Here is a 19,611-nt window from a genome sequence, read left to right on the forward strand (position 1 = left end):
ATTCAAACTCAGGAGTCCAGAGGCCACCTTGAGTGGGGATGGCAGGTGTGAAAACTTTGGGATTCTTCTTAGGGATAATTTTATTTTTATTTGATTACTTATTATTATTATTATCATTATTGGTGGTACTAAGGATTGACCCCAGGAACTTGTGCATGCTAGGCAAGCGTTCTACATTGAGTCGCACCCCCAGACTTAGGAATCCTTTTATTTTATTAATTTATTTGGGGGGTACCAGGGATTGAACTTAGGAGCACTTGGCCACTGAGCCATATCCCCAGCCCTGTTTTGTATTTTATTTAGAGACAGGGTCTCTCAGAGTTGTTTAGGACCTCGCTTTTGTTGAGGCTGGCTTTGAACTTCTGATCCTCCTGCCTCAGCCTCCTGAGCCGCTGGGATTGCAGGAGTACACCACCATGCCTGGCTCAGGAATCTTTTTAAAACAGCTGGATTGTGTTCCTCCTCTGCTCAAACCCTGCAAGGGCTCCATGTCACTCAAAGAACCATGGAGACCAGGCCCTGCACCATCAGCCTTTCCCCTAAACCACAGCACATGAGCTCAACCTCATCTCCCACTTCTCGGGGCCTCCTACTGTGCACGGCTGCCCCTGCAACTCACAGCTCTTACCTCTGGGTATACCCCTTGCTGGTCCCTCTGCCTAGAAAGTTCTTTCCCTAACAGTTGAGGGAAAACAAGCCCATCCGTCTTTAATGTCAAACCTAGTGTTTATTTGGCTCCTGGGGTGCCCAGGACCCCTGATATTTCCAATAAAGTCACATGAATCACTTGCCCTCCTGTTTTGGGTCTTGTCCCAGATGTCCCCCTTTCAGTGAGAAGTTCCCTGATCCACCTAATTAAAAATATATCCCCCCAACCCACTACCCTTCCTTAGCCCCTACCCTGCTTAACTCTTCCCCGTGGCCACCATCTGATATGCTACATGTACTATGCTCTTTCTTGTTCACTTATTTTACTGAATTTCTGTCTCCCCCTACTAGAGTATAAAGGAATCTAGAATAGTATGACGTGTAATAGGTTTTTAATAAAAAGTTGCCTAATGAACTAAAGAATCTGATCCTAAAAGTGTGAATTTTGTGTTGCAATTCTGTAAGTGAGTAGTTGGATGACTTTGGAGAGGTCATTTAACATCGTTGACCTTCACGGTCCTTATTTTAAAAACATATAGTTAAGCCAATTGTGGTGGACCACACCTGTAATCCCAGCTACTAGGGAGGCCGGCCTTGGCAACTAAGTAAGACCCTATCTCAAAACAAAACAAAATAACGCATAGCTGGGTGCAGTGATCAATACCTGTAGTCCCAGATACTCAGGCTGTTGAAACGGGAGGATGGCTTGAGCTCAGGAGTTCAAGACCCGCATGGGCAACATAGAAAGACCCCAACTCAAAAACAAACGGATAAGGCTGGGGTTGTGGCTCAGTGGTAGAGTGCTTGCCTAGCATGTGTGAGGCACTGGGTTCAGTTCTCAGTCCCGCATATAACCAAATAAATAAAAAAGGTCCATTGACAACTAAAAATAATTATTAAAAAAAAACCAAATAAATTAAAAAATCACCCCAAAATGGTATGAATGATAATAATCTGACTTCACATGACTGCAGTAAGAATTAGATTTTGAATGTCAAGAGCATGGTACATGGTAAATGCTCTCAGTAAATGGATGGTGGTTACTGCTCTCGTCATTGCCACTGTTGATAATAGTAGCAGTAATTAACAATAGTTTGGGTGGCATGGGCTGAGCAGGATGAAGTAAGTAACTTAACTATATAACAAAGTTGGTCTGGCAGAAATGGAACCAGAGTATAGGTCCTCTGTCCCCCAGTTCTGTCCCTAGTTCTATAACCTCAGTTTCTAGGGAAGCTCATTAACATGACCCACCTTGTATGGATCCAGGTAAGCCAAATGGCCATCCTGGCCCCAGGCCACATCTGAACGCTGCCTGATGCGCACAGTCTGGACAGAAGGGGGCATTAGTGCTGCTTCCTCCATTTCCACTCTGCTCATCACTGGGAGGGCCCCCATCCAGGTGTGCCAGGTGACAGCCTCCACCCAGGGACCACAAGAGTCCTTAGGGCCAACTGGGGAGTAGGAAGAGGGATCAAGGCTAGAACTCCTGAGAGGACCAGCTTTTTTATTTTTTATTTAATTATGGACTTCCTGGGGCAGGAAAAAAGGTGTTTTAGTGCCACATGCTGTCTCACTCTAGGGTTAATATGAAGGAAAGGAGGAATTCAGGAGATTGAGAGGGGCTGGGGTTGTGGCTCAGTGGTAGAGCGCTTGCCTAGCACGCGTGAGGCACTGGGTTTGATCCTCAGCACCACATATAAATAAATATATTAAATAAATAAATAAATGAATGTATAAAATAAAGGCATTGTGTCCATCTATGACTAAAAAAAAATTAAAATGAAAAAGAAAGAACAGATTGAGAGGCTCGGTGAGCTGCCCAGGAGGGTTCTTGCTATAAAAGGGGATTGTCAAGTGGAGAACAAAGAGGCCAGACCGTGACATCTGGTCTTATGGGAAGCACAGTGGTGACTTCTTGCATCTCCTGATGTTGCAAAGTTTTCTGCAAAGCTCTTTGGGCTTCACTACCACCCTCAGAAGGAAGTGAGTCTCAAGAGGGCCTGGATACCATCTGGGGCTGGAGGGCAGGACTGGCACCAACCAGAGAAATGCCAAGGAGCAGCCTGCGGTTTGGTTGGCGGTTGGCTTTCCGGCTCACAGGTGCCCAGAGCTTGTGTCTGGCCAGGGCCTCTGGATCCAGGCGGGAAATCTTTGGTGCAGTTTCCCCTCCACTCATGGTCTTGGTGTCCCTTTAAAACCGTTCCCACTGCTCCCTGGGGCTCAGCCATAGGGCATTTGTGTACGGGCATGGGTAAGCGTGTGCAAGGAAGGGGATACCCCTTTAATCAGGCCCATGAGCTCAACCCCGGCAGGTACCTCCAGGGATACAACAAAGAGAAGGAGGGCTGGGGGGGCAGCTCTGTGGGAGAGCCCTTGCCTAGTGTGCGCAAGGCCCTGGGTTCCATCCTCAGGCCCCAAAAGCAAGCAAGACAATGAGACAGCCAGCCCCTCTCACCCTCATCCAGTGTCTTGCCTCCTCATGGCTGCTGTCTCCTGCAGAGCTCTCCTTCAGGGTGTGGATGTGCGGTGGGAGTTTGGAGATCGTCCCCTGCAGCCGGGTGGGCCACGTCTTCAGGAAGCGGCACCCCTACAACTTCCCTGAGGGCAATGCCCTCACCTACATCAGGTAGGTGACAGCGGAAAGAGCCCTGGAGTACCAGCAGGACACCACAGCTCCAGACCCAGCCTGATGGTTACTCACCAGGTGGCTTTGGGCTGCCATCCTCCTTCTCTGCCCTCAGTTTTCCCATTTGCCCTTCCCAGGTCTGACATTCTGGGATTCCAGGATGAAGTTGGGAGTGTTACCACCAGTTTTCTCTGGTCTTGACTCCTTTTGTCCATGACAGTCTTGGAAAACTGGCCAAATGACCAAATAACTACTGTCCTCCATTCACTGAACCCCAGGTACACATGGTTCTGGATGCCAGTATCCCAGATTGTAATTCATGCAAGCATCTGTCCTTCCCTGTCCCCAGCCACGGGGTGCACTTGGTCTTAGGAGAGGGGGCAAAGTCCTAGAAGCCCACCCCAAGACCCACTGTCCTGATAGGGGTGGCCAGGGGATGGTGGGGAAGTCATGAGCATCCCCTCCTCCTAAGGATGAGTCTCCACCTTCTACAGCCATGCTTATTTATGCATGGCTTAGAGAAGCAACTACCCAAGTCTAGCAAAATGAGTGACCTAGAGTTTTGTTTGGCTTCCTCTACCCCATTTTTATTGTTTTTATAATCATAAAAGTCATGCATGTTTACTGTAAAAACTCAAGCAGTACCAATATGCATACTATGTACATTGATATTATATATTTTTTTATGTCATTACAGAGAAAAAAGCAAAAATCCTCTTTACCCATTCTTTCTCCATGCATCCTGATTGTCTATTCGGAAATAACTACCATTACTAGTACATAGTCTTTCATTCCAGACCCTTAACAAGAACTAACTACTGTTAATAGATTGCTGGTCTGTCATTTCAGACCTTTAAATACATTTTCACATATACGATTTATTATATAGAGAGACACACCCACCACAGTTACATTTGTGTCTGTGTGGATCGGGTATGCCATGTGATCCTTCAGTGGCTTCTCTGCCATCCAACACTGTGTCATAATGTCCTTCCATGTCAGCACATACTAACCCAGTCTTCCTTGTCAAAGCTAATGGATATCGACAGATTGCCCTCCAATGAGACTGTACTCACAGAGCTCAACTTTTTTAATACGTGTTCTTTCCTTTTTTTGTACCGGGGATTGAACTCAGGGCCACTGGACCACTGAGCCACATCCCCAGCCCTATTTTGTATTTTATTTAGAGCCAGGGTCTCACTGAGTTGCTTAGTGCCTTGCTTTTACTGAGGCTGGCTTTGAACTCACGATCTTCCTGCCTCAGCCTCCCGGGCTGCTGGAATTACAGGCGTATGCTACTGCGCCCAGCAAATATGTTTTTAATTAACAACAACAACAAAAAAAATCATATAGAGCTCATCTTGATCCTAACCCTCCCCTGTTGTCTCTCTGGTGAACTTGCTCTTTCCTCTTTTAGGAACACCAAGCGCACAGCAGAGGTGTGGATGGATGAATACAAGCAGTACTACTATGAGGCCCGGCCCTCGGCCATCGGGAAAGCCTTCGGCAGGTGGGCCCCTCCAACAAGCCTCCCTGCCACTTGTCCCCCTCCACCCATGTGAACATGGCCCCTGCAGCAGGAAGTGGTGTGCAGCCAGGGAGCCACTCATGATCTCCCTGGCAACCGGGCCCTGATTGGGCTCCTCTGGGCCCAGGGAGGGTACACGATGCAGGGATAAGACCCTGGTCCTTGAAGAGCATGCGCCTCATGGGGTGGGCTGGGGACGTGAGAAAAGGCTTGCTGTGAAGGCAGTGCCATCCACGGGCTGAGCTGCGTGCAGGAAGAGGGGCCTCTTAGGGAGGGCCTGTCTGTGGAAGGCATTTCAGGTTTGTCTCCTCCCCCGTTCAGATTGTGATCTGTCAGTCTGTTTTCCTGTCGTGGACTGTTATGACTACAGTCGAGTGAAACATTTTCAAAATGCAGATGGGTTGCGAAATCAATTTGGGGAGTCGTGACCAGCATTAAAAAAGAGAGAAAGAGAAAAGCACCACAGATTAGATTAGTTGAGACCAGAATAGAAAATCAGAGTTGATTGCAATTAAGGGTAAGTATTGTTTTATAAAACTCATTTCTGTTGTGTGTGTGTGCACACCTGCGTGTGTGCCTGTGGGTGTACTCGGGGTACACTACATCACGATGTAAGATGTATATTTATCTCCTCCTTAAAGTTGTGGTCAGAGAAGTTTGAAGACATTGTTAATGATCAATCATGGATGAATCATCTTCCCTCTATTTATTTATATCTATCATTTAAAAAGAGTTATGTCACTATGTATTTTTAATGGGAAACTATCATCTACTGAGGACGATCCTGGGCTTCATGTCCCTTTAAATTAATTTTCTTATCACAAAAACCTCCCAAGGTGAGTAATCATGTCCCCAGTTTACTGTAGAAGAAACTGAGGCTGGGCTAGGTGGCGCTGAGGGTCCTCAGCTGGTGGCCATTGTGGTCGGTGTGACTGAGGCAGGTGAGGAAGCTGAACTGAAGTGTTTCAGGGACCCACCGGATGGTTCTGACTCCTGAAAGATGTAGAAAGTCTGCTCTTCTTGTCATTGAGAGTTTCTCCTCAACTGAAAAGCAGGAGAGGACAGCTTCTAGTTCACAAAGTCTCTGCAAAAATAAGCCAGTTTGAGGTGTGCTAACTGAGGTCTCAGGAGTGAGTACCCTGGGGCAAAGTGTGGTCACCTGTGAGCTGGGCTTGTCCAGAAAGGTGCTCTCCAAGCAGGATTTGAGATAGGAAAGAGAGAGACACAGGAGACCTTCCAGGTCAGGGGATGACAGGAGGCAAGTGTCCACAGCTGGACTGGGCAGGTTTCCATGGCTTTCACCCTTGATGCCTTAGTAGGCAGGAAGAGGGGACCAACCTCGGGGGCCTGGAAGGGACTTCTGCCATCCTTCCTAGGCCTCCTCCCCACACAGGGACCTTGCCCGGTTCCTTGTCTCCCGCACAGTGTGGCCACTCGGATCGAGCAGAGGAAGAAGATGGACTGCAAGTCCTTCCGCTGGTACTTGGAGAACGTCTACCCCGAGCTCACGTGAGTGCAGCCCTCACCTTGCACATGGGCCTGTGCTGCCCAGGGGGATCTCCCTACCTGGTCTGGCTCCTTCTGGCTGCCAGTGTTTATCTTTGGGACAAGGCCCTGGCGAAACTGATAGGGCATCGCCAGGAGTTATCTATTAGGTGTGATAGATAGGAACCGAATTTTTAACAGACTGTGTCTTCGATCTAAAAATGGATATTGTCCCAGCACTGCATTATGCAGTCAAGGCTGCAGAAACCCTCGGCACCTTTGACCCTATCCTCCTCCTTGTGGGAATTTATCCTGAGGAAATACAACAGCCACAGCAGAAGGCTGTTGACGGTCACTCTGCAGGCTTCTCTGCTGCTGTGGCACAAGGAGAAACAATTCTCAGGAGGAGCTGGGCTCAGTGAATCCCGTTGATTTAAACAAATATTATGCATCCAAGAATCTGATCACCAAGACTGTGGGGAAAAAAAAGTAGACAAATGTTTCTTCCAGCATATGAGATAGCAAAATGTGAATGTCCTGGGGTTGTGCTCACCTGGGAACCTATGTGCACTCTCAACAGGATTGCAGCTGTGACCGCTGGGGACCCCCTTTTTCCTATTTCCAAATCCTTCTCAGTGTCTTGGTCCATCTGAGTGACTCATTTTCTCACCTTTTTCAGCTCTTGACTCGAATGTCCCCTTCTCCGGGACATTTTCTCTGAATGTTGTAAACTGGCAGCAGCCTGCCCTCTCGCATTCTCTGCTGGATTTCCCTCCATAGCCCTTATTGGCATCTAGAGTATATCTGGCCAGTTAATTCTGTTGTCAACTTGCTGTACACTCCAGGAGGGCAGAGGTTTGGATCTGTTTGGGCCACTGCTCTGCCTCCAGCACCTAGAATAGTGCCTGTCACAACATAGGCGCTTGATAACCATTTTTTACTAAATAAATCGCAGGATCAGTGTGCCTCCATAATGTCTAAGTTACAGTCTCCCTCCACAGCTTGTCCCTCTACTGCCAGCTCTCTCCCAAGGATGCTGCCGTGGCTCTCTGGAACACTCCACCTCTCAGAGCCTGAGTGTCCTCGAAAGAGGCAAATCTTTGTCCTTGGAGGGTACAGTTGATGCCTAGAAAGTAGGCACAGTTAGGCCATAGCCACACCCAGGGAATAAGCTAGATGATTAACCCAGATAACACAATCCCAGGTCCCAAATACAGCGTGCCTCAAAAGTAATAAGACTAAAGTGATTCTTCAGACAATTTCCAAGAAATTCCAGCAGTTTGAGCAACAGCAGCACCCTTGAAAGAAAGTTGGTGGCTTGGATAATCCCAGCTCCCTGGACAATTGCTGTGTAGGAAAGAATATTAATTTATAAAAATATAAGAAGTGAACAACTTCCTGAAGTGACTCCTTTTAAGGGGACTATGCTCATTCACATGGAATGTGTCTCTTCTGTGACACATTTCTTTACATCCTGTCAGGGTTTGTACAGCAGGTGGAGGGAGCCCACAGACCCCAGCCCCAGGGGCAGGACTGGGAAGCCTGTGGGAGGGCGCGGGAGAACTGGAAGTGTCCTCCCTCTCCACACCTCACACCCACCCACAGTGGCATCCCCAAGGCCCCCCGAGGAAGCAGCGCCCTATCAGATCCTGGGTGGATCCCAAGTCGAGAGCGGAGAGTACACCAGCTGTGTTGACTGAGGAGCATGAGGGCCTCCGCTGCTTTTGTCATTCATTGCTATCTGGGTTGCTCACCCCCAGTTCCAAGGGAGAGGCCAGGAGTGGATCAGTTGTCGGTTTGAAAGGAGATGTATCAGCCCCAGCAATGCCAGCTTCCCTCCAAAACCAAGAGGCTAATAGCTGGCCAAGTTGCTCAGATAGTCACAGGAAGACTGAGGAGGCTGGAGGAGAAGGCTTTCATTCTCCTAAGCCTGCAGCACTTCCGCCACAGCTCCGTCCCCATCCAGTCCCGACCTCTGCAGTTGGCCTCGGAAGCCACAGCCAATAATTTATTGCCTTTATCAGGACTGTCAAGAATGATTGTGTGAGCCTCGCATTTGTTTGTTTGATTTTCATTTTTATTTTTTTGGGTGCTTAACTACTGAGCCACATCCCCAGCCCTTTTTATATATTTAATATATATTTTTTAAATATATATTTTTCAGTTGTTGATGGACCTTGATTTATTTATTTATTTGTTTGTTTATTTATTTATTTATTTATATGCGGTGCTGAAAATCGAACCCAGTGCTTCACACATGTTAGGCAAGCACTCTACCACTGAGCCACAGCCTTTTTGATATTTTATTAGAGACAGGGTCTCACTGAGTTGCTCAGGGCCTCACTAAGTTTCTGAGGCAGTCCTTGAACTCGAGATCCTCCTGCCTCAGCCTCCCAAGTCTCTGTGATTGCAGATGTGTGCCATTGTACCCGGCTGAGCTATGCATTTGTGAGAGTGCTGGTCACAGAGTAGACATTGAGTGCTCATTATAATTCCAAGCAGATGGCAGAAAATATTCTTCTAATCAAACCAGTGTATTATGACAATTTTCTTTTTTTAAAATATTTTTTAGTTGTAGTTGGACATAATACTTTTATTCATTTATTTTTTATGTGGTGCTGAGGATTGAACCCAGGGCCCACACATACTGGACGAGCACTCTACCCCTGAGCCACAACCTCAGCCCTTATGACAATTTTCTTTTGGGTAGAAGTGTAGCATCTTGAGAAGCAGATATCTTACTTCTATAAAGAGATATCTTCTTCTATTGGACATTGTCATTAAGTGTATATATATATATATATATATATATATATATATATATATATATGCAAGTCTATATGGAAAACATAGTGGGGACAGATGTCTTACTTCTAAGGCATCTTAAGGTCTAATGGCAGTCCTGCTTGGAGCAGATCCGTAGAAGGGAATCGGGTGTAGACTTAAGAGGGCCACCAACAAACCCGGCAGCTCAGTCCTCTGGAAGGCAGCTGGGGAGGTGGTGATCACTGCCATCCCCTCTGCCCCAGGACCACTGCCACAGAGTGACATCAGGAGCTGCATCTGCTCTTGAGCTTGCTGTCCAGCTCAGGGTTTCTTCGCTAGTGTGAATGGGAAGCCACTCTTCCTGCCCCACCCCGCCGCCCCCTACATGCTGATGAGCCGTCACACCTCCCTCAGCAGCAGCACGTGGGGAGAAGCAGAGCACAGGAGGGTCAGGAGCAAGCCCTGGAGCCTTCACAGCCTTTCCAGACCCCGTCCTCCACACAGTTCTCACAGAGGCTTCAGCAGGCCTCTGGTCTCTGGAGAGAGGGAAATCTAACACATTGTCACTGGACAAGGCAGAGAGGGTGGATCTCTTGTCCCCCAAGCCCTTGTACCTAGCGAGGGTTACCAACTCAGATGCTTACGATGGTCAGACAGGTGATGTAACTAAGTCAGGTGGGTGGGATGAGGAATGGGGAATGGTGAGGACTGTGGCAGACTGGGATGCAAAGGCCCGGCCCAGCAGGGACAGCTACTACACAGACGGTGGATTAGTGTCATGTTGGAATGTGAGCGTGTTGAGGCTTGATCTTTCTGTTTTTTTTTTCAAGAGAGCACAAATTCAGATTTTTCTGTTATGTTAAGTTAAAAAATTATTGCCAACTAATGAAAACCAAATAACAACCACCCTGAACAGGTCAGACAAACATTCCTAAGAGCCAGATTCTGCTTGGAGGCCAGCAGTTTGCCACGGCTGCTCTAGAGCTGCCCAGCCTCTCAAGGAGGGTCTGGAGGCAGGCTTGCTGCTGCAGCGGGAGGGAGAGGACGTGTCAGGGACCCCTTGGGAGCCAGGTCCTGTGGTTCCATAGGCTTCTGGCCAGCCTGAGAAAGCCCTGGTTTGGTCAAGATCCTGGAAGGTGTCCACATCAAAGAATGCTGGAAATGTTAGGCTATCCCCACCCCAGGCACATGTTTTCTATGACAAAGATACCAGGAGACAGATAAGAGTAGACAAAGGTCAGATTCTAACCTCCCAGTTCCTTATCACCCCCTGGAGGGTCCATAATCCAAGAAACTTCTAAACTTAAATGTATAAGACCACGCCAGCTGGGGCCAGCAGCCTTCTAGTTCATTACCCAAAGAGTGTCAGTGTGTGTGTTTAAGCATTTCCTGGGCATATAAAATGTTTTAATAGGGGCTGGGGTTGTGGCTCAGTGGTAGAGCGCTTGCCTAGCACTTGTGAGGCCCTGGGTTCGATCCTCAGCACCACATAAAAATAAATTAATTAATTAAAGGCATTGTGTTGTCTATCTACAACTAAAAAAAATGTTTAAAAAGTTTTAATAATGTAATATTTTGCAATATGCTTGTTTAACTTGACAGTATGCTATGAATATTTTTTGCAGATTACCAGGTAGTCTTTCACAAAGTCATTTATAATGGCTGCAGGATTTTCTAACCTGTGGATAAATCAGAATTTATTTAGCCCAGCCCCTATTGTTGGACAACTAGGAATTTCCAGTGTTCTCAGCATCAATCATTCTGAGATGAATATCTTTTAACACATCTTTGATTATTTCCCTAGGATAAATTCCTTGAAGTGACATTGTTAGGTCAGAGGTGTGCACATTTTTAAGGGCTTTGAATCATAATACCTCACTACCCTCCCAACATGCGCTCACTGGTGGGGTATGAGAAGAGTCAATCTCACATCCTCTTGCCAACATTGGGCATTGTCATTAAATATATATGCCTGAATGTGCATTTATAAGTCTATATGGAGAACATAATGGTGACCATCTATTATGTATTTCTTTAATCCTTAGTGAGATTAAACACACTTTCATATCTGTGTGTTTTAAGTTTGCCTCTTCAAAATCACCCTTTCCTTATCATTTTGAGATGGTTGTTAGTCCCACATTTAGGCCCCAGCCTCTCCCTCTTTCCAGGTCCTGTGTTCCAGTCTGAGTTCTCTCCTGCCAGGGTCCTCTTCTCAGACCTGTCCTTCAGGGAATCCTGGGAAACACTGGGACTGATGCTCACCCTCTCCCTCCCCCCCACTGCTGGCCAGGACTGAAGGTCACAGTGGCCTTGTGCCTGGGCACTGCCCTCTGCCAGAGGGCATAGGTAGGCTGGGGAGGGCAGAGGACCAGGCTGACCGCTGTCTTTTTCCTCAGTGTCCCGGTGAAGGAAGTACTTCCTGGCATTATTAAGCAGGGGGTTAATTGCTTAGAATCCCAGGGCCAGAACACAGCTGGGGACTTCTTGCTTGGAATGGGGATCTGCAGAGGGTCTGCCAAGAATCCCCCACCAGCCCAGGTAAGCTGGGAAGGGCCTCGGGGTCACATCTGGGAGTGGGACAGGAGCCAGGGGCATTGACCATCAGTAGGGTCAACTTCCCTGAACCCATTCTCATCCTGTCTAGCTACACCCTCCACATACCCTCCTTCCCAGGGACTTCATGGTGCTCCTGATGCGTCTTCTCAGCCCTCTGTGTACCACACACTTGCAGGGGGAGAAAGGCTATGAGAGGCCCCTTCTCTCCTGGGTCACAGCTATGTGATGAGCAGCAGGCCCCAGAACTGAGCACACGAGTGAACATGAGTGTCACATCCACATCAACACTAGAGCAGGTCATGGAGACCCCAGCGTGGACCAGCTCCCTGGTTGCCTGGCTCCATGTCCTACTATCCCCCATCCCCAGGGTCCCTTGGTATTTCCTTGGTTTCTCTCTGGCCAGCTCCAGCTGAGCTTCCTCACCTCAGTATTTGATTATGAAAAATTTCAAACATACAGAAAAATGCCAAGAATTGTACCATAAATACCCATACACCCACTTCCAGCTTCTACAATCATTTGTAAAAATATTCCACAAAAATATTTGCTTTATCACCTGTCTGCCCATATGGCCATCTAGAACTGTCCTTCCCTTGTCTTACAGGCATGGCTATTCAGTGACCATCTCATCCAGCAGCAGGGGAAGTGTCTGGCTGCCACCTCCACCTTAATGTCCTCTCCTGGGTCCCCAGTCATACTGCAGGTGTGCAATTCAAGAGAAAGCAAGCAGGTAAGTCTCCACTCCTGGGCACAGATGGCCAGCAGCCCCAGGGGGATGTGCATTGTGTGTGGCAGACCTTGGCAGAAGTCTGTAGTCTCAGAGACGCCTCCAGAGTGAGGATCCGTAGGAACCAAGTCAACTGGTTGCCTATGAGGAAAAGCTTCTTTTTTTAATATTTATTTTTTAGTTATAGTGGACACAATATCTTTATTTTATTTTTATGTGGTGCTGAGGATCGAACCCAGTGCCTCATGCATGCGAGGCAAGGGCTCTTCTTCTGAGCCACAATCCCAGCCCCCCAAAAAGCTTCCTTTTTTAAAAAAATATTTTATTTCTTTTAATTAATTATAAATGACAGTAGAATGCATTATGATGCATCATATATAAATGGAGTGTGACTTGTCATTTTTCTGGTTGTACATGATATAGAATCACATTGATCATGCACATAGGGTTATAATGTCTGATTCATTCTACTATTCTTCCTATTCCCATACCCCTCCCCTCCCTTCACTCCCCTCTACCTAAAGTAACTCTATTCTTCCCTAGCTCCTGGCTCCCTCACCCTTATTGTGAGTTAGCATTCACATATCAGAGAAAACTTTGGGCCTTTGGTTCTTTGGGATTGGCTTATTTCACTTAGCATGACATTCTCTGGCTCCATTCATTTACCAGGAAATGCCATAATTTCATTCTTATTTATGGCTGAGTAATATTCCATTGTGTATATATACCACGTTTTTCTTGTCCATTCATCTATTGAAGGGCACCTAGGTTGGTTCCAATCATGAGTTGAGCTGCTATAAACCTGAGGTAGCTGTAATCTGCTGATTTTAAGTCCTTTGAGTATAAACCAAGGAGTGGGATAGCTGGGTCGAATGGTGGTTCCTTGAGGAAATGCTTCTTTAGGTATTTGGTTAATGTTAGTCCTGCAGGTCTGAGGGCAGGAAGTTTGTCTTGTTCATACTGTATCCCTGGTCCCTGACAACCACACAGCACAGATGTCAGCTCTCACTGCCAGCCTGTGTTAGGAGTTTTACATAGATCACCACATCTGATCTTCCAAGCTATCTAGTGAGGTGCTTCCAGTACTGCCTCATTTGATAGGTAGTAAAGCAAGGCTTGCTGATTACAGGCAGTCAGATCCCACATCTGAGAAGCCTAGGACTTAAACCTTGGCCAGTGTGACTCCTAAGCCAATAGTCTTAAGCCAGCACATAGTAGGTGCCCAGTAAGTATTTCTTGATTGCTGACTGGGGAAACTGAGACCTGACCAGCCTCCCATGGTCCACTCTCACCCATACTATCTCCTTGAGTCCTGAGAGGAGGCTGGCCTACCTATCCAGGGAGAAACTGATAGCTTGGAGTGCTGAAGTCACTTGCTCAGGGCACAGAGCAGTGACTGAGGAGAAGTGGAGGCCAGGTTTCTCGAGCCAGCCGAGCTCCCTACTATGCTGTTCTCTTCCTGCCTGGAGGTGCTGCCTCCTCCCCGGGGAGGGGACTCAAGACCTGAGGCTACTGCAGTGCTTCCCGCCACCCTCCTGGCATGCTCCCTGGGCTGGCCACCTGAGTACAGGCGAGGGTGGAGGGCTGGCTTTCTCCTTCTGCCTGCAGGCTTCTCCACCCACCCCTCTTCTTCTTACCAGGGTCAGCTGGTCAGGGACGACTGGGAGTCTGCTATTCCATTCTGGAAAAGCAGCTGGGTCCTCTCCCTCCAGTCTGGGTGTGTGTGTGTGTGGGGGGGGTGGTCTCAGCTCTGTGACCTGCTAAACAGTTTATATATATATACATATATATATATATATATTTTTTTTTAGTTGGTGATGGACCTTTATTTTATTTATTTGTATGTGGTGCTGAGAATGGAACCCAGTGCCTCCTGCATGCTAGGCAAGCGCGTAACCACTGAGCCCCAACCCCAGCCCTAATGCTGAACTACTTTTTTCCCCTTTTGGTCCTGGGAATCGAGCCCAGGGACAGTTTATCATCGAGCTACATGGCCAGCTCTTTTTATTTATTTTTGAGACTGGGTCTCACTAAGTTGCTTAGAACCTCACTAAAATGCTGAGGCTGGCCTCCAACTTGTGATATCTCAGCCTCCCAAGTGGCTATGATCTTAGATGCGCACTAACCTACGGGGCCAGGCTTCTGAATGCTTTCTGACTGAGGGATGCAGCTTATCCTTTCTATCCTGAGCTGCTCATCCTCTGCCCAGCCCAGCAGCAGAGCTGGTGCACAGTCTGCCCTTCACCTGGAGTCGGGACCTCCATGAAGGGAAAGCCTGAGCCACGCCCACCCTCTCATTGTTGAGGACAGACCTGATAAGTGTCTGGCAGCCTGCACTCAGATACTTCTCTGGGGCTGAGGCATTGTTTTCTCCTTTGTGCTGACCCAGCCGGCAGGGCTTAGAGGATTCTCCTGGGCCCATTCATTCTGCTCCTGTGAGTCCTGCCAGGTATCCAAGCACTCTGGATGCCTATGCCCCACCCCTTCCAGGAGGACAGCATAAGCAGCTCTCCCACTGCCAAAGCCTCTGGAATCTGGCCTTTTCTCCTTTGTCCCCTTTTGGCCAGTTGGATGGCTATAAGATACCAGCCATGTTCCTATGCATTAGACGGGGTCGATGGCGTCAGCAGTCCCAGCTTCCACACTCCTCATATCTCCCTGAGACTGGCTCCTCACTTACAGAATGAGGGGCTACCTTCTCTGCCTGCCCTGGAAGGAACTGCACAGAGACTATGCAGATTAAATGCTGTGACTTGATACTGTTTCTCTGGCCAGTCCCAGAATTGAGTGGCCAGGAGGTCCTGAAACTACCTGGTAGCAGGTGGGAAGTGAAGAGTCCTGCCAGTTGGGGAGCCCCTCCTGATGACTGGGTGATTCATTCATTTATCACAAAGCTGCACTGGGTGCTTAATTTGCGCCAGGGAATGTACAGATCATGCCGGCCACGGGGATGGAAGGGGCGTGGACTTGACTCCCAAGGCACACACAGTCTGGAGGGGGAGAAAGAGGAGGAGGCAGCAGCTACAATAGGGAGGTCTGGATGCTGAGGTGGCACTAAGTAGGGTCCGTGCAGCCAGAGGACAGCCCTGCCACCCCGAGGTATGGCCAGTGAGACCTCCTGGGGAGAGGATGGCCACACTGCCCCCAGATGGACATTGAGAGAGGTCTGGCTGCTGTGAGTTGAATGTGAGGAACTCAGAGACTCTGAAGCAATAGCATGCTGTGAACCGCAGGGGGCCACAGGCTGCTTCCACCGGCCTTTGACCTTTAGGCTTGAAGCTGGGGCCACTTAGACCCAGAGAGGTTGGCTCTCAATCTGGCCCCTCACAGCCTGACGTTCCCAAGGGAAACCCAGGCTCTGCAGCCCCCGCCTTTCACCTTACTCACCCCACGTCCCCTTCCAGCTCCAGCTCTGGCTCCATGGCTGGGTGCAGAGGATCCTTCTCCTCCTAGCTGCTCTGTGAAAACATGGACCCACTCCCTCAGAACTGTGGTCTTGAGCCTTCCCACCTCTTCTCAAGGACTAGGTGGATATAAGAGGGGAGAGCTGGGTGCAGTGGCCCATGCTTGTAATCCCAGTGGCTTGGAGACTGGGGCAGGAGGATCATGAGTTCAAAGCCAGCTTCAGCGACTTAGCANAAAAAAAAAAAAAAAAAAAAAAAAAAAAAAAAGAAGAGGAGAGATAGTTGCATGGGAGGGAAACAGGAGAGAAACCAAAAATATACCTGTCTCACTATTCTGTCTTCCCTGATCCTTGAAATCTGGGTCTCTCACCCCCTCTTCTCCATGTTCCAGACAACACTCCATGCTTTATCTAGGCCTTTCTAAAATGCTCTTCAGCAAAAATTCTTCCCTGCTTATCACAGCTTGGAGAGGAAGTCACCAATAAGTGCAATAGGGGACCTCAAGTACCCCTGTCGTCCTGCTCAATGTGCCATGCCTGTAAAGATGGCGTCCAGTCATCAGCCTCATGGTTATAGGCTGGGTCAGAATTCAGGCTGCAGGAAGAAGAAATCTTATTCACAGAAATAGGAAATTCACCTAGGCCAAGACTCACAAACTTGAATCCTGAGGAAGCCCAGGTCCCTAGAGGACCAGGCAGAGACTATGACAAACTGGAGAACAAAAGCCCCATTGGGAGCAGAGAGAAGGCAAGTCCTCAGCCCGCCAACTGATGCCATTTAAGAAACTGGGCCCAGTGTCCAGATAGAAGCTCAACGTGCAGATTTGTATGTAGTACAAAATTTCAAATGAACGCTGTACTGTCCAAACAAAATACATCTCTGAGCTGGACTCAGCCCGTGGGCATCTGCACTGTCTCCCTGGTCCAGACAGCAGCTGGGGATGTGGCTCAGTAGTTAAGGACTTGACTCCCAAGGCACACACAGTCTAGAGGGGGAGAAAGAGGGAGAGGCAGCAGCTACAACAGGGAGGACTGGATGCTGAGGTGGCACTAAGTAGGGTCCGTGCAGCCAGAGGACAGCCCTGCCGCCAGGACTGTGAGCTTGGCAGGATGGGCAGCCACTGACACAAGGGACATGCAGTCTGTTTTAAATGGGGGGATGAGGGAGGTGAAGGTACATTATTATTATTTCTAATCATTGCTTTCTTGTGTCCCTCCTTCTCGTCTCTCTCTCTCTCCCAGAAATGGAGGAGAAAAGGATCTTTCATCCAGCATTCAGTCAGCGGCCTCTGCCTGGAGACGAAGCCTGCCCAGTTGGTGACCAGCAAGTGCCAGGCTGATGCCCAGGCCCAGCAGTGGCAGCTGCTGCCACACACATGACAGTAGCCCCAGGGCCTCTTGTACCTTTTGCATGAGACTTTGGGACTGGAAGGGGGTTGGGGTGGGAGTGTCAAGCGGGCCGTTTCCATCTCCTCACATCTCTGCCGGAGTCATCAGCAAACACCCTGCCATGACACACATTACTCCAAAGCTTGTTCCAGGGAGGGCGCACAGGGGCACACCCAGTGTCCTTTATGCCTCCCTGGCCTTGCCCTGGGAGAGGAGATGGTCAGGGTGCCAGACTGTTGCTGGCTAGGGACTTGGCAAGTGTCCCTGGCCTTTCGTCCTCTCCTTTGGCCCTACATGGGGCTCAAACAGTGGTGTGTGGAAGATCCCCCTGTTGCCTGGGGGTGCGAAGGACAGAGGCCCTCAGAGGGACCCAATGGGGACATGGGGCCTGCTAGTGGGGACAGCCTGAGAGGAGAAAGTGGGCAGCCTATAGAGAGGCTTAAGGCTGGGCAGAGAGGGACAGAGAGGAGAGGCCACCTGTAGGGGCAGGTAGAGAACTGGAAGGAGCTGAGAAGTTCGGGGCCCTGAGAAATGCCAGACCCAGGGGTTGGGTGTGGGAGACATGGGATCCTGGGAGCAAAGGGCGGAGACTTCGCAGGAGAACATGGATGGAGGAGCAGCAAAACGACAAAAGACCAACGTCTCTTTCCCAGGTGCCGTCCTGCCCACCTTCACCAGTCCCCAGGCCTGAGCCGCACACGTGCCTCCAGCCTTAATGCTGATCTAGCAGGAGGCTGCAGAGGGATCTTTAAGGGCAGACTTGGGGTGCAGCTTATTAAACAGACTCCACTTCTGTTTGGCCACGTGTCAGGCTGAGACCTCTCTCTTGGGCCATCATGACCAGCTGGTGCCCTGTACCCCCGCCTGGGCCCAGTGGGGAAATGGGCAGATGTCATGCACCCTTGAGCAACCCCACCCTCGTTTGTGGTTTTGAACCCTGCTTTCTCAAGGTCTTTGTCTCTGTAAATACTGCGTCATGGGTCAGGGTGGCCGATAAGAATGTGACTTCCTTTCGGAGTATGAACACCCCCTGGGTCCCGAGGGGCTAGTCACCTGGCTAAACTGCACTCTCAGTTCCTTCTACTTACAGGAGGGATTCCCTTGAAAGGTCAGCCATTGCACTCGGCCAGGAGGCTGGCTGTGGAGAATTCCCAGTTCCCCTGTGGCCTTGTCTTGGGATTCTTCCTGTTGTTCCCTCAAGCACCTGACCCCAACCACTGGCTTGGGCAGTATAATCTGTTGGTACCAGGACCCCTGGGGTCTCCCTCCCAAAGCAAACAGCTCCTACCTCAGGAGCACCCAGTCTTTCATAGAAGAGAGCCACACTCTAGAGAGTTCATGCATTACAGAAGGTCTAGGAATTTCCAGAAATTGTCCCCCAAATGGTGTGTGTTTGTGTGTGTGTGTGTGTGTGTGTGTATGTGTGTGTGTGTATGTGTGTGTGTGCGCATCTTCCTGGGGAGAATGACCCAGGAAAAGAGGATTTCCCTGGCTTCTTAAAGAGGTCCCTGATCTCAAAGGGTCTAGGCCTCTGCTCTGGATTGGAGCTATTTGACCTGCAGCCCTCCTCTCCCAACCTCCCTCCCTGCTGCACCCAAACTGCCATCACCCTGTTCCCTCCACGTGGCCCTTGGGGTTGGAAGCCAAGTGTTCATGGTCGCCAGCACCCACTCTGGAGGGTTCTCCAGCAGTGTCCTCTTGCCTCCTGGCTCTCGCCAGCACTCTCAGCAGGTATAAGTGCACCCCTGGACTCACAGTGTGCGGGTCCTTTGGCCACACTTCTCCCATTCTCTGATGTGGAGTTTCATCCACCGCCATTTGTGAGCCTGGCTTCAGATCCCCTGTTCATCCAGGAAGCTCCTGCTGTGGGCTAGGATAGAACCAGGGTTGGGGTGGGGTCCTCTCCCTAGAGCCTAGGCCATGTTCAGGCGTGGCCCTTGGGGACCGGGAGCATGAGCTCTTGAATGTAAGGACTGCTGCTCAGAGAGCCTTTGAGAGGGTCTCGCCCTCGTTTCCATGGTCAGTCAGGCTCTGGACTTCTCAGCTGTCCTGGGTGGGGACTTGGCCCATTCTGTTTTTGCTTTTCCTCTTCTTGACCAAAGCATGTGCCACTAGCTGTCCTTGAGGACATTGTCTTTATGAAACACACACCTGGAATAAAACCACTTCTTACATGTTCATGTGCGCTTGTGCCTTCCTCTCTGACGCAGCGCCCCCTTCCCCTGCTCGGGGAACGTCGGGGCCAGAGTGAAACCAAACATGCTCCAGTCTAACCCTCTCCTGCAGCTAAGCCAGCCTCTCTCAGGAGAGCCAACAGGTGCCCTGCTCCTGGGGCAGGCCTGGGACCCGATCCCAGGGACTGGCTCAGCCCAGGCTTCTATTACTTCACTGTGGGACACTATGGGACTTGGAAATGGAAAGCCAAGGGCTTCTCCAAATGTAAGTGGCCCTACCACCACGCTCACTTTAGCAGACCTTCTCTG

The 19,611-nt window shown here is 49.4% G+C and overlaps 1 protein-coding gene across 1 annotated transcript in view; it reads left to right on the plus strand.

Moving 5' to 3' along the window:
* Nucleotides 1-19,306, plus strand: part of Galnt16 (polypeptide N-acetylgalactosaminyltransferase 16) — a gene marked incomplete at its 5' end in the record, with an annotated part of 33,802 nt that extends 14,496 nt beyond the window's left edge. The window contains 6 exons of the mRNA XM_015487166.2: nucleotides 3,148-3,274; nucleotides 4,692-4,784; nucleotides 6,228-6,311; nucleotides 11,450-11,591; nucleotides 12,214-12,339; nucleotides 16,982-19,306. Of these exons, the coding sequence (XP_015342652.2) occupies nucleotides 3,148-3,274; nucleotides 4,692-4,784; nucleotides 6,228-6,311; nucleotides 11,450-11,591; nucleotides 12,214-12,339; nucleotides 16,982-17,119 (710 nt within the window). The remainder of the gene's footprint in view (nucleotides 1-3,147; nucleotides 3,275-4,691; nucleotides 4,785-6,227; nucleotides 6,312-11,449; nucleotides 11,592-12,213; nucleotides 12,340-16,981) is intronic.
* Nucleotides 19,307-19,611: the final 305 nt, after the last annotated feature.

Source organism: Marmota marmota, unplaced genomic scaffold, assembly GCF_001458135.2.
Source record: "Marmota marmota marmota unplaced genomic scaffold, marMar, whole genome shotgun sequence".
Taxonomy (NCBI): domain Eukaryota; kingdom Metazoa; phylum Chordata; class Mammalia; order Rodentia; family Sciuridae; genus Marmota; species Marmota marmota.